Raw genomic sequence first — 26,129 nt, 5'->3', positions numbered from 1 at the left:
TCTTCCCTCTTTCAAAATGCTAGAACTTAGGGTCATACAATGAAACTGAACGTTGGAAGATTCAGAACAGGCAAAAGGAAGTACTTCATCACACAACACGTAGTTAAACTATAGAAATCACAACCACAGGATGTAGCAATGGCCAGCAACTTAGATGGCTTTGAAACAGTTTTAGATAAATTTATGGAGTATAAATCTACCAATGGATACTAGCAATAATGGCTGCGCACTGCTTTTAGTATTGGAGGTGAAGTAGCCCTCAGAGGGCATTATGCTCTTCTATCATCTCCTCTGCTAGAAAGGAGCTATGGGCTTTCCTTCCTAATAATGTTTCAATTCTCACTATATTTGTGGTGTGCAATCTAATGATTTACTAAATTAATCACTCATAAAATATGGTCTTAGAATCCAAGCTGTCTCAGGACGAGTGATGTTGCCATTATAACAACAGACCTCCAGTCTCTTCAAACTGTCTTTGTAGGACTAGAATAAAATCCAAGAATGCCGCTTTCCTTCAGTCCACCCCACTAATCCCTAAAACTTGGCTTCCTGCCACTTTGCAGTCACCTGCTAGAACCTACTCACATTACTAAACAGGGAGGTGAACCCTAGCATTTTAGCTCCTAGATGCAGATTTCATTATGAGCGACTCAACTCTTATCCCCCACTCACCTGTGGAATTAATCAACTTTCTCAGAGGATTAAATGTTCATCCACACCCACCATGGCAAGGCTTTAATTGAAAATGCTTTGGAAAGCTCACCTCAGGTGTCTTTTTGTTGTCTATACTTGTCCCTCCCAGAGCCAAAAAAAGAAGCAAAATTGATAGTTGCTGGTGCAATCACTGAACAACACTTGTCCTCTCCAGTTAAAAGCTGAATTTCAGAAACAAGCAGCCTGTGCAGTGTGTTGGCCCCATTTACACAACCACCTTGCTTATGGTTAGGAGCTTTATCCACCTGCTCAGACCAAACCATGCTTATTGATTACAAGTCATCTGAATAATTTGCCATCAGCATTCAACACACTTTGGGGGGATGGGTCTTCCCCCTGGCATGCATGACTATGAGTTCTGTTTAGAGCAAAGAGCACAGAGGAGCCATTAAACAAACACATTTGAACAGAGGCTGACCATGGGAAGAGTGGTCACGTGAATCAGCTTGTCAGTTACCAAGCAGCCCATTATGGGAAATGCCACAATACAAATAAATAGAGGAGCATAGTCATTGCCCGTGGCTTTCAGTTTGTTGGTTCCTATTCAGAAACACTTTGGACATCTTCAAATGTTACAACCTCATTCATGGGCAGAGGTCAATCCCTTGGGGTGGGGGAGGAAATGTTTGCATTATAATATATAGCTACAACAATGCAAACCAGAGATATGGCTTTTCCCCTAGGCTCATGTAAGCCTTTTAGTTAATGGGGCTCATATAATGGGCCCTGGTGGGGAACTGATATTCCAGGCACCTGAAATGCAGGACACTTCTTCCTGCTAAGCTACAGCCTGCTAAACTACAGAAAAAAGCACCAAGGGTTTGGGACTGGTTGTGTGTGTGATTTCTCCCTGTTTTAATAGAACTCTGCAATATGCCTGTTTCTTTACCCTTGTAATCCTTCTCAACAATGGTATCACTGATAATTAACAGTTTATTATAAAAACATGTTCCGAGAACAGGGAAATTATAGTTTTGAAAAGTCATGATTGATCCAGTATTTCAGAGTGTGTACTAGGAGGTGCAGATGGTGAGAATCCTCCCTGTAGATCCATAATTCTCAACATGATGTAGATTTCCCTGTTGGGGTGTAAGCATTTGCAGGAAGAGGCATAAGCCCTCCATGAAACAGTTGGGTTGCAATTCTGTTGATTGCACCGTGTCTTCCTCTCTCTCTCTCTCTCTCTCTCTCTCTCTCTCTCAAGCTGAGCAACACATTTATCTCAGGTCACTTGGCAAAAGTGATCACTCCCAACTACCAGAGTACCCAAGCGCCTCCCAGCCCCGTTGACTGACATCCCCTGTGAGTCACAGCACCGTCTCCCGCTTTCCTAATCAGAGGTTTATTGATTCCTTTTCTGGGGGTCCATATGCATGCCTTGTACTGTGTGTACCTTTTCTTTGCCTTTTCATCCGGCCTCCTTGCCTGCAGTCTAAGACAAGATCAAATGCTACCAATTGTCACTTTTTGTGTGTGTTAATGCTTCAGACAGAGTCTCAAAACAGCGTTTTGGTTCTCTTGAATAAAAGAGGACCCCTAGGACAAGATTTGCATCTTAGGCTAAAAATCTAAAGGTGGAACTGGACGGTACTTTCGTAATTAGGAACAACATTCTGCAGGGAACCATTCTGCAGGGATTTGGTATAGTTCCTTTTGCACCAGGAAAAAGCCAACTATGACTGGCACCTATTTACTGTATTTTTCGCTCTATAAGGCGCATCAGACCACAAGGTGCACCTAGTTTTTGGAGGAGGAAAACAAGAAAAAAAATATTCTGAATCTCAGAAGCCAGAACAGCAAGAGGGATCGCTGCACAGTGAAAGCAGCAATCCCTCTTGCTGTTCTGGCTTCTGGGATAGCTGCGCAACCTGCATTCGCTCCATAAGACGCACACACATTTCCCCTTACTTTTTAGGAGGGAAAAAGTGAGTCTTATAGAGCAAAAAATATGGTACTTAAGTTTTTGGCATGGCCAGAATGACTGCCCCCCAATCTCCAGACTTTGCAACTACTTTAAAAATTATTATTTATTATTAGGTAAATAATAAACACACACATGCCTTTCAAAAAATACAGATTGATAGCCTGCCGGATGCATGAGGAATGGGATCTGACTTGGGGTTGACGCAGTTCTTTGGAGTGGCTAACAACAAACCAGTTCAGCAATCTGACTTGCTATAACACAAACTGCAAAGCCAGGTTCACTCTAAGGTGAGGAGCCAGCTGTGAGCACTCTTACAAAAGGCTGCCCCTCTCTTCAACCTCACTGCATGCTGAAGCAGCACTGAAAATGTTTACTTTAACAAAAAGACTTGCTTCACAGCTCATGACTGAACAAGGAGCCACTAGATTGGCCACAACAAAACTGGCTTCTGCTTTTCTTACGGCATGCCTGCTGAGGCCTCCAGACTCGCTGCCAGATTGCTGAGCTCAGCTGCTGTAAACTGCAAGCTGCCAGGCTTTGCAGTCTTCCAGACCTATATCAAACCAGGTCAGTAAACAGCCATCTTGGTCAGGATTATCTTATTGCCCTGTGTGGGCTGTCAAGGAATGAATTAACTGAGTTTTGGTCCCATTTAAGATCTCACTGGCAGAAGTCTCTGTGTTATCAGATTGAGACTTCTCAGTCAAAAATGAACAAAGCATTATAAGGATTTATTATCCCTTTCTAAGAAGCTGTGGGCCAGCGTTAGTTGATCGAGGCACTGTCTTTTCCAGCACTGGAATGATAGAGGTGGGATACGTTCAGACCAATATTTTTGTACAAGCTGATGCATCTTACAATATATTATTTGCATTCTACTACTTACAGTGCATTCCTATGCATGTCTACTGGCAAATTACACTGGTCTCATTGGAACATCACAAAACGAGACAGCTTGTCTTAAATCATAGTTCAATTGTGAACATGCCTCCCATATGGCTCCTCCCTGCTCCACACATATAGTGTCATATAGCTCAAATAAGCCATGCTACAGCTTGTCCTGTCATCCAAACCTGGACCACGGTTTGTTTCAAACCAAGCATGAGCAATAAGGCATAAATAAACCAGGAACAAACCCTGGTTTATTTCTGCCTTACAGCTTGTGCTTTGCTCAAAATAAACAAAGGAAGGATGACACGGAGAGACATAGTATTGCTTGCTTGAGCCACACGGGCACTGCATTTGTGTGCATGGAAGTAGCGATGTGAAGAGCCACGTTCACAATTTAGCTATGGTTTAAGACAGAGGTAAGAAACCTTTTTGGCTCCACAGGCTATATAAGGATTGGCCTCGTGGGCCAAATTTGGTGTTACCTACCTGTAATTAACATAATGTCATTGTAACAACACATGGTTGACAACTGGGCACCCCCAACCACCTCTCAAAATTTCTTGGGCAGCATTTCAAAGCACCCATGGTGGCTTCAAAGCCCTTTTGCTGCCTGCAAAGGGCTTTAAAAAACCTACCCCACTACCATTTGAACCTCTGGAGACAAATAGCACTTTAGCAAGTGGGATAGGGGAGAGGTTCTTTTCTTCCCCCACCCCAGTTAAAGGAGAAGCACAGAGATGCTTCAAATCATTGCTTCTGCAGGGATTAAATCCTGCTGCATTTGCTGTGCAATCCTGTTCCCTGAAAGATTAATCTCTCTTTTCCCATCCATCAGCTGACATCACCAGTGACGTCAGCTGATGGGCAGGTGTGCATAGTTTGGGCAATTAGTGGACAGCACTTGCAGCTGCAACATCTGGAGGGTGCAAGGAAAGATGGAGGATCTCTGTGATGACTGTTACTTGGGCAACTCTTGTTAGAACTGGCGGAACTCACACTCTGTAGCCCTGAAATTTGGTGAATGGCTATGAGTTACAGCATTAGCAGAAGTCAGATAGGCCTGTGAACCCTTCTTGCAATAAGGAAACACTCTTGCCGAGTAGGGGAAGACCTGGGGAAAACCAATGCTGACCCAGGGACAGGAAAGTGTTTGGTATCCAAGCATATTATAGACATCATGCTAAGTCTGACTGCAGAGGGATCTGAACTGCACACGGCCGTGTCTGGCACATTTCCTGGTGGCATTGTTGGTACACCTGCAGGCATTCTGCCTATATTCTGGGGCAGACAAAGAGACCAGTTGATTTGAAAGCAAGGGTGGGGGTGAGGAATGTCATGAACATTTTTGCAACCTCTGATGTGTGTGGGGTTTTTTTAAAATGGGACTTTAAACGGTGCTAAAATGTTTATTGAGGAAAGAAATACATCTGTGTAGCTGAGGAAACAGGGCCAACATTTGCTAACCCTGATCCAGTTCTAGCTGCATGCAAGTATGCCCGACTAATTGCATCAGAATGGAGATGGGGATTGTTGCCTTCAGTGGCAATGTGGTGCCACAATAACATTGCCAGGTAAGGAGAATGCCTGCTCCAAAATTAAATAAAATAATGGTGGAGAGCAGCTGTAGGGGTCAGGGGAGGAGGGAAACAGAAGCTAAGAATTGCTGTAAGGAGTGGTAAACAGGGTTCTGCATGGGGGGAGATTTTCATGCCTTCTGAAAGCCCCCCCCCTCCCTTTGAAAATTTTCAAGAGCAAATATTTGGTGCTGCTCTAAAGACCAACCTGCTCCCATTCCTTCAAGGAGATGGAAGTCTCTACCAAATCTTCTGTTTTATTTTTGTTTCCTAGAATATAAGGTTTCACGCCTGCTGAGCCATGAGTTGCAAAGGGTGGGGGGTGGGGAGAGAACTAGACAAGAACGGCCGCACTTCCATAAGTGATAAGCGAGATGTGACGGGCTTGTCGTGTTGATTTTTCATACCACTGCCTTGGGGGCAGCTCTGTCATGTTGACATCTAACTCTCCTGCCACTGTGCAGGGGAAAGCACTGCAGAGGGCATTAGAACTCTGGGGCTGTTTCCTCCCATTGTATTGCACCCTCAGAAACAGCAGGTAGTCTCCCTATGGCACAGAGACTATCTCCACCTTTACCTACTGGTTTCTTCCATCTCCTAAGGAGAATTTTCTGCTAAAATCTACAGACTTGTTGAGGACCACACTTTCTACAAGTGTACAGGATTAGGTACGTGTCACTAAAGATCCCAAACTCAGTCCACAGTATCTCCACATAAGGCTTGGAGGCCTTCTGTCTGAAACCCTCAAGAGCCACCACCAAGTCAGATGAAACCCAGTGTAAGTGGTATAAAACTCAATCCAAAGCTGACTGAGTACTTCTCATCACACCTATCAAGTAGAGATGGAGGCACCAAGAAGTCATTCTCTGCTGCCTCCATTCCTTCCTCAAGTAGTTGGCATTAGAATAGTAAAGGTGATTCAATATAAGCAAGTATAAATTAATGCACAGAGGGCCAAAAAATAAAAATAAAAATCCTAGCTTCACATATATGCCAAAGAGATTTGAATGACCAGGAGACGACCTTAGGGTTGTGGTGGATAACTCAATGAAAACATCAATCGAGTGTGTGACAGCTCCAAAAAAGATAAAAAAAAGGATGAATTACATGTTAGGGATAACTAGGAAATGGATTAGAAATAAAATTGGCAATATCATGATGCCATAATGCATTAAATGACGTATGGTTGTGGGGAAACTGGATAGAAAGAAGTTATTTTCCATTTGTCATATAATATCAGAACATGGGATCACCTTGAAGGTGAATGTTGGAAGATTCAGGTAAAAGGAAGTTCTTCACACTGCACATGGTTAACTATGAGATTCACTTCCATAAAATGTAACAACCACCAGTTTGGATAGCTCTAAAAAGGGGGGAGGGTGACAAATTCATGAAGAACAAGGCTACCAATGACTGCTAGCCATGCTGGTTGTTGCACTTCTTCCTCTTTCAGAGGCAGGAAGCGCCAATGGATCAGGGGCCCAAGTGATGTTGTGCTCATGTTCTGCTTGTGGGCTTCCCATCAGCATCTGGTTGGCCACTGTAAAAACAAGAGGCTGCACTAGTTGGGCCTTTGGCCTGATCCAGCAGGCTTTTCTTAAGCTTTTCGGCCCTCCCAACGTTTTCATAAGAACTTAAGACAACAGATTCACCTTTTGACTCCTGGATTGTACCGAGTTTGCATTTTCAGTTATTCTGCTACTGTCATTCCAACTCTGTGTTATAGTCTGTAGGACGGATGTGCCCAGGAGCCTTGTTATGCTGGGAGGTGGCCCAAATAACCGCAGCTTAAACAGATCCTTTAGAGCAGCGGTTTTCAAGCTTTCCACCTTCAGGGAACCTTTTCCACAGTGACCAGTCTTCTGAGAAACCTTGACATGTCTACCACAGAACATTCCAGGGGCTGCTGGTACATATTTGACTAAGGTATGCTTGGCTCATACAAGGATGCCACTCATATTCTCCTATGGCTGCACGATGGGGGGGAATTATCAGTAATGGAAGATAAGCTTGACTTCAGGGAAGCATGCTCATCCTTGCCTTCTCATTAAAGAGCTCAATACAAGTTTTCAAGGGACCACAGGAGTACCAGCCTTAGATAAATTGAAAGAGCACGGAATACCAATGGGAAGGGAATCTAACCAGTGGGATAGAGCTGGGAACGAACACATGCTGTCTAAATACATGTTTCTATTTCATGCAGTGTTAGTTCACACTGTCTAGAGCAGGACAATGCGGTGCCCTCCAGGTATTGTAGCATCCCTGTCTGCTGGCTTTGCTTGCCAGAGATGACTGGAGTTGTAGTTCAACAACATTTGGAGGGAATCACATGGGCTAATCCAACCTAGAATAAGCACATCTCGTGTAGTTATTGGCCCATTATATCCTTATATAATCCTTATATCTGTTTTTATTACTTCAGTTGTTTCCCTGTGCAGGTGCGCGCGGGTGCGCACACACACAACCCCAAATTCTTAAGGCAAAGGGGACATGAGAGGTGCTCCAGAAGTGCCCTGTAGGCACTGTTGGATTACAATTTCCATCAGCCACAGACAGAACTGCCAGTGATCAGGGATGATGGGAGTTGCGCTGCTCTCTAGATGCTGGCCTACATTGGCTACCTTGGTTAAACCCTCCACTCTTCTCCTGCTTAATTCCCTGCAGTCTGTTGCCCATGCTTCAGTAGAGCATGTTTCTGGCCTTTTTCACAGCTAGGCTCCAACAGCAGAAACAGCAGAATGACAGCTCCCCACATCAAATGGGAGGCACCTTTTGCGTGGTTGTGCGCAGCCCCCCGGATCCCAGTGCAGCTCCCAGTAGTACGTCACACTCACCAGACTGGATACCTGGAGGTCTCCGCCTACCTCAGCCAATCGCCCAATCTCACCTGGGGAGGCTTTGCCAGCGGATCGGCCAGGTAGGGGGTAGGACCGCCCTGCCCACACAACAGAAGGTGAATCTTAACTTCTTTATTTGCCAATGTGTAAATGTCTACACACTAGATAACTCTAGTGCATTTACAACTGAAATTCCACAAACAATAAGACCAGAAACATGCTCTACTGAAGCATGTTCATGAAGCAAAACAGACTCAATCTAGTTTTAAACCAAGGAATTCAAACCTGTCATTTATGGGTTTAGCTACAGAATCTGTTGGGGCTTCTCCAGACAATCTATTTATTGAGCATTTGTCCTGATTTGGTTGCACAAAGCTTAATCAGAGGTTAGAATGTAGCTGTTCCTTACTGACCATTCTGATTTGTTTGTGGATTATGAAACAATGTGCTTTCATCCTGCATCCACCCTGATTTGTTTGTTTATACGTCTTCCCGTTAATCATTTTTTCATCCCACACTTTTTAATGCAATTCCCCATCACTTTCCAAACCACAAAAAGTTCATTATTTTTTAAGTTGATTTGTTGTGCTAGGGTAACAGAGAGCTTTAATCTACTTTAATTGTGCAAACCTAAAGTTCCAGTATGAACTTGAATGCCCCCTGAAAAATAACGAGCATGCTTGGAAAATATTCTTTTTTAAAGCAAAAGAATTCAGGTGCTATATAGTAGGTGAAGAATTGGATTTGGACTGGGGACCCACAAACATCTGCCTGACTTCCCCGTAAATACTTTCCTGATTAATAGACCTTATCTGGTTAGCATGACAAGCATCTCTGTGAAGCTTTGTCCCTGGGCAAAATCCCTCCATAAACAGATTTCTCTGTACCACTTACAGGCCACTCCAGGGTCACCTGACCTCTTTTGGAGTGCCCTATGCCTCAGACTGACGGCTGCCAGACTCGCAGTAGTATGATGTCTACGCTGCTGAAAGGGATGGAGCAAGCTTCCTGTCAGCCACCGGGAATTCAGCAGACAGGCAGCTGAAATGGGTGCAGAAGACATGTATCATAATAAAATGGGCTTCTGGGTTTGTTTTTGGGTGTTCTCTAGGGGGATGCTGGAACACATCAGCATAAATCAGTGAACTGGTACAGTCTACCCTAACTGGGAGATGTCAGTTGCTGAAATGAAAAGTCAAGCTGCCTCAGCCTGCTCAGTCTTCAACATTAGCCCTCATGCCAGTTACAGAGAGGACCCACTTTCTGCCCCTCTCATAGCTCTGCTTCCCCTCTCTCCTGCATGCTTTCTTTTTGAGCCCCTTAAGGCCCCATCCACCCATCTCATTGCCTGGCCTCCCCATCACCTTCATGTGTCCTAACTTTCCTCCAGTTCATGCACACAAGTGGCATAACTCAGTCACTATCAGTCCTTCTCTCTCCTCTTGAACCAACCCAAAGGCCTGCTGACATCCATTCATAGCAGAAGTGGCCATATGCAGCAAAGGCCTCCCAATGAGCTACAAGTGGCCAGAGGAGCAGCACTGGGAAGACAGTAACTTCCAACTGAGGTTGGTGGGGGTGGGAGGGCAGGAGATAACTGGTGGGTGCCAATGGTGCCTAGGGGCACTGCATTAGCAACTCCAGCCTTATGTGCTTGATTCCATCCCATGGAGACCAGTGAGATCTACCAAAAAAGTCACCAAGCTATGCCTTCTGCTTTCACCCATAAAAATACAGAGTGCCACCCAAATCTCTCCTAGGTACTAGAATGTCTGGGTTTTAAGGGCTGGCAATCCCCAGTCATGCTCATAGCCAATAGGTCCATATTTCCCACCTATTGAGAGTTGGTTGTTGTTATCAGTTACCTAGGCTCCTACTTTTCCAGCTTAATCAAATTTCAAAGGCTACTAATGAGAATAGATTTAGTTATAACATATAGCATTGGATGGAAAAAGGAAAGTAACAAATAAGGCCACCACATTACTGAAGCAAAGCAGGTCTGAACCTGGATGGGTAACTGCCACCTTGGGAAGGAATTCAGTGCTGCGCTAAGGTAATTGCTCCATCAGAGCCAAGCATTTTGACTTGCCAGACAGAATGATCCCCTCTCTCTTCCCGCTGTATGCTTTTGGGTGGGGGAAAGGAGGGGGGGAAGTCGCATTGCACAAGCATCAGCCCTTGCACAGGGCTTCCACTCATTAGTTGAATCCCACCCTTGGGTTCCATAGCAAAAGGAAGACAGGAAACAAATGTAAGAAAATCAGTAAAGATAGGAAACTGGCACTGCAACGTCTATATCAAGTTGAATTTCTTACCATTGGCTAGCTGTTGCAAAATCCACAAGATCAACTCAACTTCTCACGCAAACCACAAGCTAGTGGTTTGCTTTGTATTTACTGCCTCATTGTTTTATTTTTGTGTTTTTTTAAAGAGGCAGTACCATGAAGGTATTGGAAAGATTTCACATGAGAAAAGTGTTTTGTTTTTTAATCCTGTCACCCGAATATGTAGTGTGATGGATGCAGAGGTACTTGAAATTCCAATAAACACTGAATGAGTTTGAATTCAGGGTGAGTCGGGGGATGTATGGTTTAAATACAAATTGATACAATGGGTTGGATTTGACAAAGTCATACACAAGAATACACCCATTGAAATCAGTGGGCTTCAATCTCATGTTTATCCAAAAGAGCAAATTAGATGCTCTTTCACCAACACAAGTAAGCTAGTATGTAAAATATATCACTCTATCAATTTAGAGTACGGTATATACCATTAAATTGTGTATGACCAAAGCTTGCTAGTTGAGATGCACAGTTATCAACAGCCAGAGAGAGGATCCCAGGAGTCTGTGACCCCACCAACGGACCATGAGCAATCTGTTATTCTAGTCTCTGGAATGACCAGAAAACTGTATGGATTGCTTAATGGCCTCCCTGTATCAGCTCAAGAAATACCTCTGCACAGATTACTGGATCAGTTTGTGGGAGAACATGAGTGCCACCCAGTGGGTTTGCAGGAAATTGTCAAGGAGCAAGAAGTTTATTTGTGGGGTGGGGTGGGGTGGTTATCTCAAACGCAAGGTCTACGCACATTCACACAACCAGGATATTCTCATTGTAACTTGCTTCACATCACAGCCTTCATGCCCTGTGCTATTAAAGGCATTAAACTGCAGGGGAAACATTTTAGCATAATGGTTGGGGCGAAGTACATGACTAGGAGGTAGCTTTTAAAGGGAGTAAACAAAACCTGGGTGGCATCGGTCATAGGAGAAGCTGGCAAAAAACAATTGTCACAACAGTACTTAGACATTACCCCATGTGCTGGACATAGGAAAGCATTTTATTGCAGTGTTAATATGCAGAGAAGTGTTTTTGAAGGTCCATCGTGTAAAAACAGTGACAGTGTCAGCAGCTATAACAGGAAGCAAGGGCCCCCCAACTTTGGGGACCTATGGATCAGCAACTGGTTAAGTAACAGAAAGTGGAGAGTAGGAATAAATGGGCAGTTCTCTTGATGGACAGCAAGTGGAGTCCTTCAAGGATTGGCATTGGGACCTGTGCTTTTTAACTAATTCATAAACGATTTAGAGTTAGAGGTGAGCAGTGAGGTGGCCAAGTTTGTTGCTGATACTAAAGGGTGGTTAATATGAAAAGGGATGGGGAAGGACTTCTCCAAACTGGGTGAATGGGCTGTAAACTAGCAAAGGCAGTTCAACATAAACAAATGTTTATATTGATGCACGGACAGACCCTCCAAGTGTCCCTATTTTCCAGGGATGTCCCTTATTTAAAGAAGGCGTCCTGGTTTCTGATTTGATCCCGGAATGTCCCACTTTTCCTTAGGATGTCCCTATTTTCATTGGAGAAATGTTGGAGGGTATGCATGGAGGGGCAAACCCCCCTAATTTCACATATATGCTCATGGGGTCTGGCCAGGGTTGTAGTGGAGAACTCAAAGAATGTCAACCCAGTGTGCAGCAGTTGTGGGAAAAGGCAAATTCCATGCTATGGATCATTTGGAATTGAAAATAAAAGCTACCAATATCACAATGCCGATACAAATCTATGGCGCACCCACATTTGAAATACTGTGTGTACAATTCTAATCACCTCAATTCAAAACGGGTATTTTAGAGTTGGGAAAAGTTCAGAAAAGGGCAACCGGAATGTTCAATGGGATGAAGTGACTCCCCTATGAAGAAAGGTTACACAATTTGGGACTTTTTAGTTTAGGGAAAAGGCTAATAAGAGGTGACATGACAGAAATTTATAAAATTATGCATGACATGGAGAAAGTGGATAGAGAAAAGTGTTTCTCCCTCTCTCATAATACATGGTCATCCCATGAAGCTGAATGTTTCAAGATTCAGGACAGGCAAAAGAAAGTACTTATTTATGCAACACACCATTAAACCATGCATTTTGCTCCCTCCAGAGGCAGTGACAGTCACCAGCTTGGATGGCTTTAAAAGAGAATTCAGCAATTAGGCAAAGCCTCCATTTGCAGCCTTTCTGCCTGGTATGCTCCTCACTGTCTTCCCCCTCCCAGCTGACAGGTTAAGAGGAGGCAAACAGCTATAGTTGCTCTGCTGTCTCTCTCAACCCCTTGCATCAAAACTCTGCAAATCCTAAATCTGCCAGAGTGGAGGGTGGACATACACACACTTAACAGGCAACAGAAAAATCTAGAAAGTTGCCAACATATGCATGCGACAGAAGGTCCGACAAGCTACCTGAGGATTACCTATTTTACAACTGATGATGACAAACAAGGAGGAATTGTCTGAGAACACAATGACTGCAGACAGCCAGGGAAAAGCAATCACAAAACTGCTCAACAAGGGAGGAATAAGGACAGCCGGACAAAAGGCATGGATTTCAGAACATCATAGCTCAACAATCTTAGAAGTTGATAAGAAAAAGCACATGCATAGAAAATAAAGGCCAGGGGGGAGATGTGTAGAAGGACGTTGGCCTGGTTTGCACGCAACATTAGACCATTTCTTTTACAATAAATTATGATTTAATGTGCATGAGCACTTTGTTCCTCCCCCACTCCCGACTGCCACACAGGGAAGGAAAGAAGACAGAGTCTAGCTCGCTGTGACATGTGAACCCAGGCTTATCGGTTGTTTCCTCAAAACAACCACCCCCACAACAACAACAAACGAATGGTAAGCCAAAAGCAAAGAGAAACAAGCCACAAGCCTGGATTTGGATATGCAACAAGCCTGATTCGTCCCCTGAAAAGCAAGCAAGTGCACAGTAGCAGCAAAGCACTCAAACACATTAAACCATGGTTTACTTTAATCTATCTGAAGTTATCTGAAGAAGTGTGCATGCACACGAAAGCTCATACCAAGAACTAACTTAGTTGGTCTTTAAGGTGCTACTGGAAGAATTTTTTTTTATTTTAATCTATGGCTTAGCAAAGTACAAAGAAATAACAGTACAAAGTTGCCTATCTAAATCCAGCAATGTGAATCTCTAGATCAGAGCTGCCCTGCCTTTTTTGGGCCCGGAGCACATTTGAAAATCTAAGAAACTACCATGGACACCACAAAAGCCCATTTCACAGAAGTCAAAACTGGCAGTGCTCCTACCCCGCCCCCGCCCCAAGTGAAACCCCTATACATAGCCTATAAGAAATAACCCCAGTTTAACAAAAAGACAAAGCAGGCAAAACACCCCTCCAACAAGCAGCCCAAACAAGCAAACTAGGCAGACAACATTCTCAAAGAAGAAGAAAAACAGACAAAATGCACAGCAAACCAACAAAAAATAAGCAAGCAAAGCACCCTCACCTGGGGACCAGAGGCATTCTGGAGAAAAGGAGGTAAAGAGGGTTGGCTGTTTGAATACTTGCATTTTGCTTGCCTCCCAGCCCAACATCACCCATGGAAAAACAAAACCAAAGAGCTCTCCCTCCCCCTGCCAAAAAGAACAAATATAAATTGGGAGGGTCAGGGGGCCTTGACAGGCACCAAGACTGGTGTCTGAGGGCAGCATGGCATTCATGGACACCACATTGTGGCCCCAGCACTATAGTAGCAAGGGAAGAATCCTTAGTACCCATATGTTTCTATGGATGTCTCTTTCAATACATCTTTGGGGCAAAAAGCCCCCAGAGAGAACAATGCTAGAATTATGTCTGGATCTTGGCAGTGTGTGAGCACACATATGCATGTTTGGCAGGTGGGGGAGGAAACATTTTTATTTCATCAGATGATTGTGCTTGATCTCTAGGGAGGCTTACCATACCCCAGACGCAAACCAGAAATGGCCCACCCTATGATGGGCCTCACTAGCCTCCATTAGCAAAGGTAGTGACAGCCACACCTTGTCAAGCCTGAATTATCTGGTGATCCTAGACTATTTTAAGATCAGATCCAATGGATTTGTCCATTCCTTCCCATGACCCTGTAAACACACACACACACACACTACCTCTCAATCTATTTGAAAAAAGACCAAGGATGCATTTCTATAGCAGTGCTAGATTCAATCCCCCACTCCACCACAGTTGTGTGTGTGTGTGTGTGTGTGTGTGTGTGTGTGTCAAGGTTTACATTCAAATGGAAATTCACAGTTCACTTGGAAACTTCCCAAGGGGCATTTCAAATCCTCTTGCCATTTCATATTTTGCTTAATTCATCAATCGACATTTTGCAATTTGTTACTTTGATATTTAAGTCCCAGTGTAAACTATACACACTGCAGCTCAAGTTTCTAATAATAAGTTCATGAATTATGACTTGTCACCTAAGGAAATAATTCCAAGTCAGTTGAAATTTATCAATGTTTTCAAAAAGACTGTGGTTTGCAATCAACTAACTGCTGAGTGAAATTAAAAAGCACCTTCTCCAACAGCCATACTTTGAGCCCATCACACAGATTTTTTTAAAAAAACACATGTTTTCTGCTCACAGAAGACAGCATTGCAAATAAAGCCTGGCCATTAGCTGTACCAATGATAATTACAATAGTTACCATGCTTAAAGTAACTGGGTCCATTTCATCACATAACTGTTCCTATCAAAATATAGAGTGTGCCAAATATACAGAGTGTCAAATATAGAGTGCGTCTACTGTAAGAATCCACAGCATAAGGGAAGGTCCTCACTATAGTGCAGAGATAGATACCCCTTCCTGGCTGCAGTGTCACTTATCCAAAATTGTCATCAAGCATATTTATTACCTTTCGGATGTGCCAAACATGCACAATCCAAATAGGGGGGAGTTCTTTTACTTGCTGCCAGTGGGGGGAAATGCTGGTGGTAAGGATGCAAAATGCTTTTGGTATAGCATTCATGGCAGGGAGCAGAAAAGCCTCTACTGTTACACAAGCAAATCACCAAGCCATTCTGACTTCAGTTGTGCAAACATTTCATATGTCCCACAAGCTGTTTTTAAAGTGCAAATCTGAAAGGCACTATCCATTTCAGATCTGGGTGGGATGGTGTTCAGGGAATCCCTGTGCTAAAGCACTATGCCGAGGCAGAGAGACGGAAGCATTCTCTGCTCAGTTGACATCCATGCTCTCGGTCTATCCCCACCCACACATTATGCAAGAAATCCCTGTACGTGGCTATGGAGTACCAACTGCATCGCAGCCTCACAATGGTTGTCACTGCAGCTTTCTCCAGTGCCAGCTGAGTCCCACATTACAGCAGGGTGTTGTTGTTGTTTTGTCTCACTCCCCAGCAAGGGGGTGTCCCTTTCCCTCAATTTTGATCCTCCCCACCCCCAGGCAAGCCGGCTGAGCCCTCAGTAAAACTATAGTCCTCTGCTAGAGATATCAGCGTTTCCAAGGCAACAAGATGGGATTTTCTTGGAGGCAGCAAAAAAGGAAATGGCTTGGAAAGAAAATGAGGGAGTGTGGGGGTGTTGGGGAGCGCCAGTGTCAATATTAACTTGGGGCTTCTGGCTCAGATGGGGGATTCCTCCGCAATGGGCTCCCAAGAAGCAATGCGGGCCCTTAGTTTCCCAGGATTTGGCCCTCTGTGCAACAATCAGATTGGACTAAGTTCCCTTTTTATCAGGGGAAGGGTAGCCCTGTAAGTGAGAGCCGAACTATGTGTGCTCTGTGTTGTTCTCATGTTTAAGCCAGCATGTTTAACCTGGCTGATTGGAGATGAGCAGGCATGAGACCCTGATCTGGAACACAATCTTGATCTCAACTGGGTGGTCCTTGCCTTTTTGATGCTGGAAATTCTTCACTTCCTGACTGGTGCTGTTTGCAGTAAACAGCACTTGGGGAGGAAAAAAGCAGCCAGCAGGGAGTGGTTTTCAGCAAGGGGAGGAGGCATAAAGCCTCAGAGTCACATTCCAGACTGGGGGGCCCACTGCAACTTTTTCTTCAAATCATCTAGGTTAAGCATGATTGTATAAACACATGACTAACCTCACACATAGCTTGGCACCACGTCTCCCTAGCCAAAAGGAACTCGGAGTGAAAAGACCCTTTGTGTTTCCTGACCACTGGTAACCAAACAGAGCTTGGGCAGTAAGGATAAATCTTCACAGCAATGCTTTTCTAAACAGCAAAGTAATGTGACCCCACTGGCCTACCTCCTTGGACTTTGCAGCAATGATAAGTCACCTCCCTAACACCCAGATTTTAACCAACAAGCCTATCAAGTCTTCTGTCTCATGTACTTATCTATAGCATCCTTTATACGGACGTGGGTGGCGCTGTGGTCTAAACCACTGAGCCTCTTGGGTTTGCCGATCAGAAGGTCAACAGTTCAAATCCGTGCGACGGGGTGAACTACTGTTGCTGTGTCCCAGCTTCTGCCAATTTAGCAGTTCAAATAGCACACCAGTAGAAGTAGATAAATAGGTACTGCTGTGGCAGGAAAGTAAACGGCATTTCCTTGCACTCCGGCTTCCGTCACGGTGTCCCGTTGTGCCAGAAGCGGTTTAGTCATAATGGCCACATGACCCGGAAAGCTGTTTGTGGACAAACGCCGACTCCCTCGGCCTGAAGCGAGATGAGCGCCATACCCCATAGTCACCTTTGACTGGAGCAGGCTGCCTCAACCTCGGCCCTCCAGATGTTTTGAGAATACAATTCCCATCATCCCTGACCACTGGTCCTGCTAGCTAGAGATCATGGGAGTTGTAGGCCAAAAACATCTGGAGGGCCGAGGTTGAATAAGCCTGGACTGGAGTTAATCCTCCAGGGGTCCTTTACCTTTTACCTATAGCATCCTTATAATTACCCTGAAGGTCAATTAATCTCTAAAGCCACAGAAGCTGCTTGGGCTGCTTGAATTGTAAAGGTAAAGGTAAAGATACCCCTGCCCGTACGGGCCAGTCTTGACAGACTGTAGGGTTGTGCGCTCATCTCACTCTAGAGGCCGGGAGCCAGTGCTGTCCGCAGACACTTCCGGGTCACATGGCCAGCTTGAATTGTACAGCTGTACAAAAATCAGAAATATGGGTGATGTTCTGTAGGGGGAAAGTGTGCCTTCCAATTAAGACACCTGCATTGACAGTGGGAATTCTGCCATGTCTACTCTGGTCCCCAAACTCTTCTATCAGCCACATGGACAATAGAAGACTAGGATGAAGTGAAACCTGCAATGGACAGGTGCAGTGTATGAACACGTGAGCCCTGTGCAAATATGTTCGAAGGAGTGCAGGTATAGCCATGTTCCCCCTTGCTTTGGCCATTTTTTCTGGTCACATGTGTTACAGGACCTGCAACAGGAAAAATATCTGCCTCCCTCAGATTATCTCAAGATGGCCAGCCCACTTGTCTTCAACTGGTGGATCAGATTCAGGATTCAGAACTGGCTTTCACTGACCTAAAGTAGGTTGTACTAGCATTATTCCTGCCATCCTAATAAATGATACTTAAGAATCCTGCCTGGACTAAAGAGGGATCTCTGGTCCATCTAGACTACCGGCCAGTGAAGAGAGCAGCCGTAGGCACAGGGAAATTCTTTTAATGCAACCCTAATAGTTCCCTGGGGAAATTAACTAGTCTGTATGTAAACGGAGTATTAGTGTCTTTCCATGTGATTCAAAAACCAATAGGTGATGTCTGCAGTCAGTTCGTAATGTAAACTTAAATGCAGTGCTTTTTTTCTTTAAAAATGTTTAGGGGTACTCTCATTTTCCTACTCATATTGAAATACTGCCCCTCAATGAGGCCAAACCTAGATTCACAAAATGTTTAGGGGTATGCATATCTCTGGGACCCCCTCCCCAAAACCAACAGGTTAATTGTGGCAAATACTATTGCAGAGCCAACTTCATCAGAAACTTACAGGAGCCTCTTTTTGCTTATTAAACACTGGAACTCTTTGAAAGCCCAGATGTCTGGCTGTGTAGCTTCATTGTCTTATCTATTACATGCATGTTTTAATGTGTCCTTGAACTATGCAGAAACGGTGTGTCTTGCAATACTGTGTATAACTTAGGCTGCAATCTTGTACGTGGCATTCTTGGGGAGCCCTACTGAACTAAATGGGAATGGGGCTTACTTCAGAGCTCATATGCAAGTGTTTCATACCCCTGCTGGCACCACTCTTAAAATCAACAGCACAAGCCACCAGAAGTGCAGAATGTCAAGATCCTATTTCAAAAGGAACAAACATAACAGAGTTATAGGGTTTAGTCCCCAGTACGGTACCAGAGCCGGATTCATCCAGCAGAAATCCTGGGAAGCATCAGAACATCAGCAACAAAGGAGAGAAAGAAGAACAGGTCTTCTTGCTGTCTGGACAAGGGCTGTTGGTACAGAATGACAGGAATCAGCAGAACAATGAAGGAGTCACAAATAGGTGGAAGATCATGAAGAGGAGGGAAAGTTAAGAGGCCTGGCAGGGGCTGGGAGTGTGTGCCTAGCAGTGGAGTATGGAAAGGACAGACCTGGGGAGCTCTCCAGCGAGGGGAGGGAGGAGGCAGGCAGTAAGTGGCATGGCTTCAGGCCTACTTGAGAGAAACTCAGGAACAGCTACAGCTCAACAACAGAATCTGAGCATACTCACTCCCACTCCTTCCGCTGTGCCTGGGGTGTGTTGTGGATCTTGTGGGCCTGATGAGCCATGATGATGTCACGGTGATCCACCACGCCTCCACGCCGTTTGTACGAGAGGGGCTCCTGGCCCATGTAGTGGTACCAGCTGCCAAGGAAAGGGTACTCGGGGCTGGTAGGCCCACGCCCATCGTGCACGGCTTCATAGTAGCTGGGAGGGGACAGAAGGGATGCTCGGACCACAGCACGCCTCGCCATCCATGGGACTTGGGTGGAGACCCCAGAGGTTTCTGCCTGGCTGGCTGCCCGCCCAAGGGGTAGCTGTGGACACAGAACACAAGGAGAGAAAAGAAAAAGTGAAACAGATTGGCTAGATATAGTGGCAGCATAGAAATATAGGCTCTCTTTTTTCAAACTGCCTCACTCAAAGCAATTCCACCCAAGTCCCTGGCTGCTTCAGAACACTCCCTTAATTTGATAGGAGAAGCTATCCATCCACTTCTACCTACACAGGCCTGTAAGTAATCTAAGGTAATAAATTAGGGAGTTGTGAATGAACAAAGCTGTTTCTTCTCAGAGGGCAGAGTTTGGTTTATATGTGGAATAACGTTAAGGAATTCTCCCAATCCCAGGTGCTTGTCCGTGTTAGCCTTGTACGGCTGACAGGAGGGAAGTTGGAAAGAGTGGGGAGGTCAGAATGAGAAGACAGAGAGGATTCTGGGTTTTGTCTTCAGAGCTGGATGGCAATTGGGCTTTTGGTTCTTTTTTTGGTTTGTTTGTAGCCCTTGGGAGATTTTGTACAGCAACTAAAAATAAACAAAAGATAATTAGGCCCCGAGGGAATTTCTATTGCCAGTACAAACCCAACATCAGGCCCTAGACTGTCTCTTAGCTTGCTATGAAAAAACAACCACCCAGCCCCAAACCACGTAACTGCCATCTCACCCAGGCATTGCAGCACCTGCCATAGCTGTCTAGATAAATATTGGCCACAAGAGGGCACTCTCACCACCGAGAAATAATAAAACACAGCAAAAGGAATCAACTTTTTCAAGAAGAAAGCCAGCTTAGCAATAAATTACTTGGTCATCCCTGCTAGCTCCAAATCCTACCCAATACAGCACCATTCTCCATCGTCATTATCCACTTTACCTCTTTAGAGCCTATCAACTTCCTTCCCCACAACCTCATGGCTTTCAAAATTAACCTTTATATCACTGCATTTTGTACGTTTTCCAGTTCTAATTACACTCATTACAAAATGGCTCAAAATTTAAATAAATATAGAAAGATAGGAAATTTATCATTACAAGTCTTCAGATAACCCTGCTAGTGATGTTAATTGCTTACAGTAATCTTTCAAATACAGTCATACCTCGGGTTACAGATGCTTCAGGTTGTGTTTTTTTAGGTTACAGACTGCCGAAACCTGGAAGTACTGGAACAGGTTACTTCCAGGTTTTGGCGGTTGCGCATGCGCAGAAGCGCTAAATCGCAGACGCGCCACTGCAGGTTGAGGACGTGCATCCCACACGGATCACGTTCGCAACCCGAGCATCCACTGTATCGTATAAATTTACTCCAGTCCTTTTGGAATACTTGATCATGCTGGTTTCGGATTTTTCCTGTCAGCTTCGCCAGTTCTGCAAGTCCATCATCTTCATCTGCCACTCTTCTTTTGTTGAAGGCACTACCTGCAGTGCCTTAGCTTAGTACCTTTGACTATCCCACCGTCAGATGGAAAATTTGACAAGCTGTTCCACTTACAACTCTGCCCTCAAAATTCATTTCAGTCTCTCCTGATACTTTACATTGTTCTCTTTTCCTCATTAGTTTCCCTGAGTCCCACGACAACACAAGCCAGTGATCTGAAATGTCATTTGAAGACAAGTGGGACCTGCTCAGTGTTCCAGCAGGCTATTCCCTCCAAGAAGGGCACTGAGGGCTGCATCCAACGAAGCTGCCCCATTAGTACAAGGGTTTCCTCCTGTGCAACGGGACTTCCTCTCCCTCTGCTCTCCCCCACCCCAAATATACTCTGGAGAGTTAGGGGAAGGGGAACAAAATGGGGGCAGTACACAAGGAGAGGAAGTGCTGTTGTGCAGCAGACAGCCCAGTAGCTAACCTGCAACCAGTGATTTTTATTTTGCAGCAGCAGCATAGTATAATGGTGGTCGTCTGCCTCAGTAAGCAGTTAAGCTGTCACACTTTGCACTTGCTGCAGTTTCTGGGTCAGTCTCAAGGGCAGCCCCACATAGGGTGCATTGCAATCATTGAGTCTAGAGCCGGGGTCAGCAAACTTTTTCAGCAGGGGCCAGTCCACTGTCCCTCAGACCTTGTTGGGGGCCGGACCATATTTTGAAGGGGAAAAAATGAATGAATTCCTATGCTCCACTAATAACCCAGAGATGCATTTTAAATAAAAGCACACATTCTACTCATGTAAAAACATGCTGATTCCTGGACAGATTGCAGGCCAGATTTAGAAGGCGTTTGGGCCAGATCCAGCCCCCGGGCCTTAGTTTGCCTACCCATGGTTACCATCACATGGACAACAGTGGCCAGGCTACCATGGTCCAGAAATAGTGATAGTCTCTTACCAGCTGAAGCTGGCAAAAAACACTCCAGTGAGATCACCTGGGCTTCTAGTGACAGAGACGGATAGAGGAACAGCCACACAGAACTGCAGAGTTGGAAGGGTCCTAAAGGATCATCTAGCCCAACCCTCTGAAATGCAGGAATTACAGCTAAGGAATCCTTGACAATACAATCCCAACCAAAACAGGCAATTGACTGCTTATCTTGACCTGGGGACCGATCACTCACAGCACCTCCATCTTGCCAGGATTCACGAGTCAGTTTGCTGGCCCTCATCCTGCCCACCAGCAAATTCAGGCACCATACCAGGGATTGCATAGCCTCTCCTGATCCAGATGTTACAGAGAAATAGAGCTGGGCATCACTACTGTACTGATGACACCTCGCCCCAAATCTCCGTGTAGAAGAGAGAATTTCAGTAGCCACAGCACAACAATTATAGTTGTGGGAGTAATGTCCTCTTTGCCATGTGGCCACCCAGATTTCACATCCCTGTTCTCCCAAAATTGTGGCTACTCAGCAGTAATTTTCTCTCTCTTGCCACTTCTCCACCCACCCAACCGTGACTGTCTTCAGAATAGTTTCCTGCCTTCAGAATAGTTTACTCAGCACCTCTCTCATATAGCTGAGAGGGGGGTGATCTGAATATAGCACATCTCCCCAATCCATAGTGTTTAGCAGAGGTTTCAAAAGCTTCTACCATCCTCTCTCTCAGATCTATAAAGCTTTCTTCTTAGTCCTCTATGTCTACACCCCTATTGCTGGGTGGGGAAGTCCAGAGACGTATCAGAATCTATGCATAAATTCACCCATGCCTAAAATATAAATCTTCTGTCTCACCCACAACCTCTTATCAATAACGTCATTAAAGCATCCCCTTGATTTCTCCCTCTCCTTTAAATCCAGTCAGCCGACAAACCCTGCTCTTCCCTTTCCAAAGTATTTATTTTATTTCATTTTATTTATACAGAGCATTAATACCCCACTCTTCAGCCAAAATGGCTCCCCTGAGTGGCTTACGTGCAATTAATTAAAACAAGACAGGCCCTGCCCACACGTGGCTTACCATTTAAGAAAACACAACCCATAAGGGAGGGGGAGAAATCAAACTCAGGCACCAATTCTCAAACAATTGTTCTTCTAATGGCCAGCTGGCACAGTTCAAGAATAGGAGGTGCCTGATGGAAGGAGCTGGGCTTCCGGCCCTGCTTCCTAGCTCTCCCGCTGAGGCAGTCTGGCGGAAGGGCTGCCCACAGGTGACACTTGTGGGAGAGAAGGCCCGATGGAGCTGGCCTTCCACAGCAGAGCTGAGGGAGGAGTGTGCTCTGATTCCCTTCCCATCTCTCCTGTTGACAGAATGGCTGCTCCAGGCCGACAGCAATATTATCAAGGCTTGCTGTTCCATTTCCACCTCAACTACCCCAACTCTGGCTTGCGTTTCCCCCCTCCCTCTGCTTTCCCAATCCACTGTACGTGGTCCTAAGATACCAGACAGAATGTCCGGGGAGGGAGGCCGTTTGTTGGTGCATGTCACCACCTGCGCAAGGGAAGCTGATATTTTATCTTCATGTTAATTAAAAGGAAGCTCGGAGATGAGCGTTTGTCCCCACTAGTCCTTTATCTTCAAAGAGAGGAAAACACAACATTGGCTTTGATTTTTTTTTTATCTGGATGGTTGAAAGTGCCCATTGTTGGGGCTGAGAGACATAATGTTGCTGAGATACTGGTGGTTGGGGGTGGGGATAAACAGTCAGAGAGCAAGAAGCACAGGTGGAAATATTCTTGGAACCGATGACCGAAAATCCAGTTAGGATTTTGTACCCTAAATTAATCCAAAGGAAGCGATATACTGTTGGTTGATAACAGTATAATTTAAATAATATTCCTGGATGTACTTCAAAATGCTGCTTTGCTTCTTCAGTAAATATACATATACAGTGTTACCTCGGGTTAAGTACTTAATTCGTTCCGGAGGTCTGTTCTTAACCTGAAACTGTTCTTAACCTGAAGCACCACTTTAGCTAATGGGGCCTCCTGCTGCCACTGCATGATTTCTGTTCTCATTCTGAAGCAAAGTTCTTAACCTGAGGTACTATTTCTGGGTTAACGGAGTCTGTAAACTGAAGCGTAGGTAACCTGAAGCATATGTAACCCGAGGTACCACTGTACATATTTACACTCGAATAATAATTCTAGTGGTGGCAGCAGTAACAACTATCTGTGAGAATGTAATAAACTTGTATACTTGTGTGAATCACAGGGTTCAGCATGGATGCTACCATGCATTATTATGAAGTTCTTTTTTCTGCTTGTCGTTTACAACTGTTCAGTCTGCTTTATGCACTTACTGTATCACAACTATTATCAAGAATCCTTCCTTATAATCCCTTTCCCTTTCAATCCAAGGTTCTAGCTCTGCCATTTTACTCACTCTGATGTCTCTTTCTCTCTTAGTCTGGTTCGCTCGGGTAGCCGGGAGAACGCAGTTCGAGGTGGCGGTGTTGGGGAGAGACCCTCGCTCAGGGCGCCACGAGACTTGGCGGCCGCCGGCCTATCTGGGGGGTTTTGGAGCGTATTTCGGCGGAGCCGGAGCGATTGGGGAGGAGGGGGCTTGTTGCCGGATTCTTCAGCTGGGCCGGAGATCCGCTGCTGGGGGTCCCTGGGCCGAGTTGTGAGCACGGCCTGCTGAAGGGAGATCCAGCCGATTGCGCGACGGGGACGGCCGGGGCTCTCCGGCTAGGGCGCGCGGCTGGCTGGCTGGCGAGGGAGCAGGTGGGGAGGAGGCAGGGGCGGGGGCGGTGCTCTGCTGGAGGGGCGCCCGAGATTATTGGGGGGGCAGAGCCCCCCAAAACGAATTTTTGAGGGGGCTCGGGCCCCCTCAGGCCCCATGGAGTCGGCGCCTATGGCAATGCTGTATGCTTCCCTAACGACATTACAGCAATCCATGTTAGGCATGTTCAGAAAAGATCATTTACACCACTTACACCCCACAAATGAGGCACCAAGATGTCTTTTGGTGCCTGTGATAACAAATGCAGATGGGCTCCCTCAGTAAAATAAACATATATGTATACAAGCACAATACAGTGGTGCCCCGCAAGACGAAAAACCCGCTAGACGAAAGGGTTTTCAGTTTTTCGATGCGCTTCGCAAGACGAATTTCCCTATGGACTTGCTTGGCAAGATGAAAACGTCTTGCGAGTCTTGCGATTTTTTTCGCTCCCCCCCCCTTTTCTAAGCCACTAAGCCGCTAATAGCCTTTTAGCCGCTAAGCCGCTAAGCCTTTAATAGCCGCTAAACCGCTAATAGCGCTAATCTGCTAAGCCGCTAATAGGGTTACTTCGCAAGACGAAAAAACCGCTAGACGAAGAGACTCGCAGAACGGATTATTTTCGTCTTGCGAGGCACCACTGTATAGCCACTTTAAGACCATGGATTTCAGTGGAAGAGATTTATCCTTCACCAGATTGTGCCCTTGAATAAAGTCAAACCTGTGACAGTTATGACTTTCCTAAGCCTTAAATTTTCCACCTGACACAACAGTCCCACTATACTTCATAACACGGCTAGCCTTGGTTACATGTCAAAGAAGAGATCCTGGATGGTTTGATGTTCTGTAATTGCACTAATATGCCTATGTAAGACCCAAGCAGAAAACATGCACCTGCCAGCTCACATAAATTAAACAGCCATATAGTTAGAGACTTGTCATTCAAATTTTTAAAATTGTTGTTTATACATTAGATACACAACCATGGGTTTCTTTTAAGTACAATCGGGGGACATACAAGTTTTCTGTGTCACTTATGAACACTTTAATGTGTTACACACAAGCAAGTCCTACAAGTTGAATGGGACTTGCTTTTTAGTAACAGAGCAACCCTAACCATGGCCAGGCAGCAATGGGACAATGTAGTCACCAGGACAGCAGATCCAGATGTTGATCTTTCTCACTGCCCCCCTCCAGTTGTTCATGTTATAGAGCTCCTCTCAACCCTTCTTCTCTGGTGCCATTTTGGGGTTTGCCCTAGGAAAGGAAGCACTAGGGTTCACAATCCACATTAAGCCAATATATGAATGGGCCCCAAGAATGCATCTCATCTTCCTGTGACACCCCCACCTACCATGGATAAAAGCACAAATCTTTGACAGGGAGGGATGGGGAGAGATGCTGTTTTATCTCTGTTGCTATCCACCCCTTTAAGCATTCATGAACCAGACCATTCCTAACCTTTTGTGACTGGATACAGGATAGTGTTCACTTTACAATGAGAAGGTATACCAAATACAGACACAAGCCAGCCAATTCCTCTGTTATAGAGGTGGATTTGTATTGACTGAAGTCTAGTCTCAAAATATATTCTTTTATTTATGAAATTCCATGGCACATGGAAACAGTTGCTTTCGAAAGATCTTACAGATTTTTGCAAGTTCAGAGACGACCATATTGAGGACAAAAATCTGTGACCTATCATCTGGGTCGTGATAACCCATAAAAGCTATACCCAAGTTCAATTCAGTTAGATCCTCTGCTACTTTTACTAAACACCATTACTGTTACCAAAACTCATTATGTCAAAAACTGGAGGGAAATTAAAA

The 26,129-nt window shown here is 45.0% G+C and overlaps 1 protein-coding gene across 4 annotated transcripts in view; it reads right to left on the bottom strand.

The window, feature by feature from the left end:
- Positions 1–26,129, bottom strand: part of CACNA1A (calcium voltage-gated channel subunit alpha1 A) — a 265,156-nt gene that overhangs the window by 226,843 nt on the left and 12,184 nt on the right. For 2 of the 4 annotated variants that reach the window (XM_083489605.1, XM_083489606.1), the window contains exons 1-2: positions 22,597–22,720; positions 18,946–19,253 (exon numbers count right to left, since the gene is read on the bottom strand). In XM_083489605.1, the coding sequence (XP_083345731.1) occupies positions 18,946–19,253; positions 22,597–22,599 (311 nt within the window). In that variant the 5' untranslated portion in view covers positions 22,600–22,720. Of the gene's footprint in view, positions 1–18,945; positions 19,254–22,596; positions 22,722–26,129 lie in introns of those variants that run through there. The other 2 variants (XM_083489608.1, XM_083489607.1) reach the window with 2 other exon arrangements.

Source organism: Podarcis liolepis (assembly GCF_965112155.1).
Source record: "Podarcis liolepis genome assembly, chromosome: 2".
Lineage (NCBI taxonomy): Eukaryota > Metazoa > Chordata > Lepidosauria > Squamata > Lacertidae > Podarcis > Podarcis liolepis.
The sequence above is the reverse complement of the archived record's forward strand: the minus strand, read 5'-3'. Positions and strand labels throughout refer to the sequence as shown.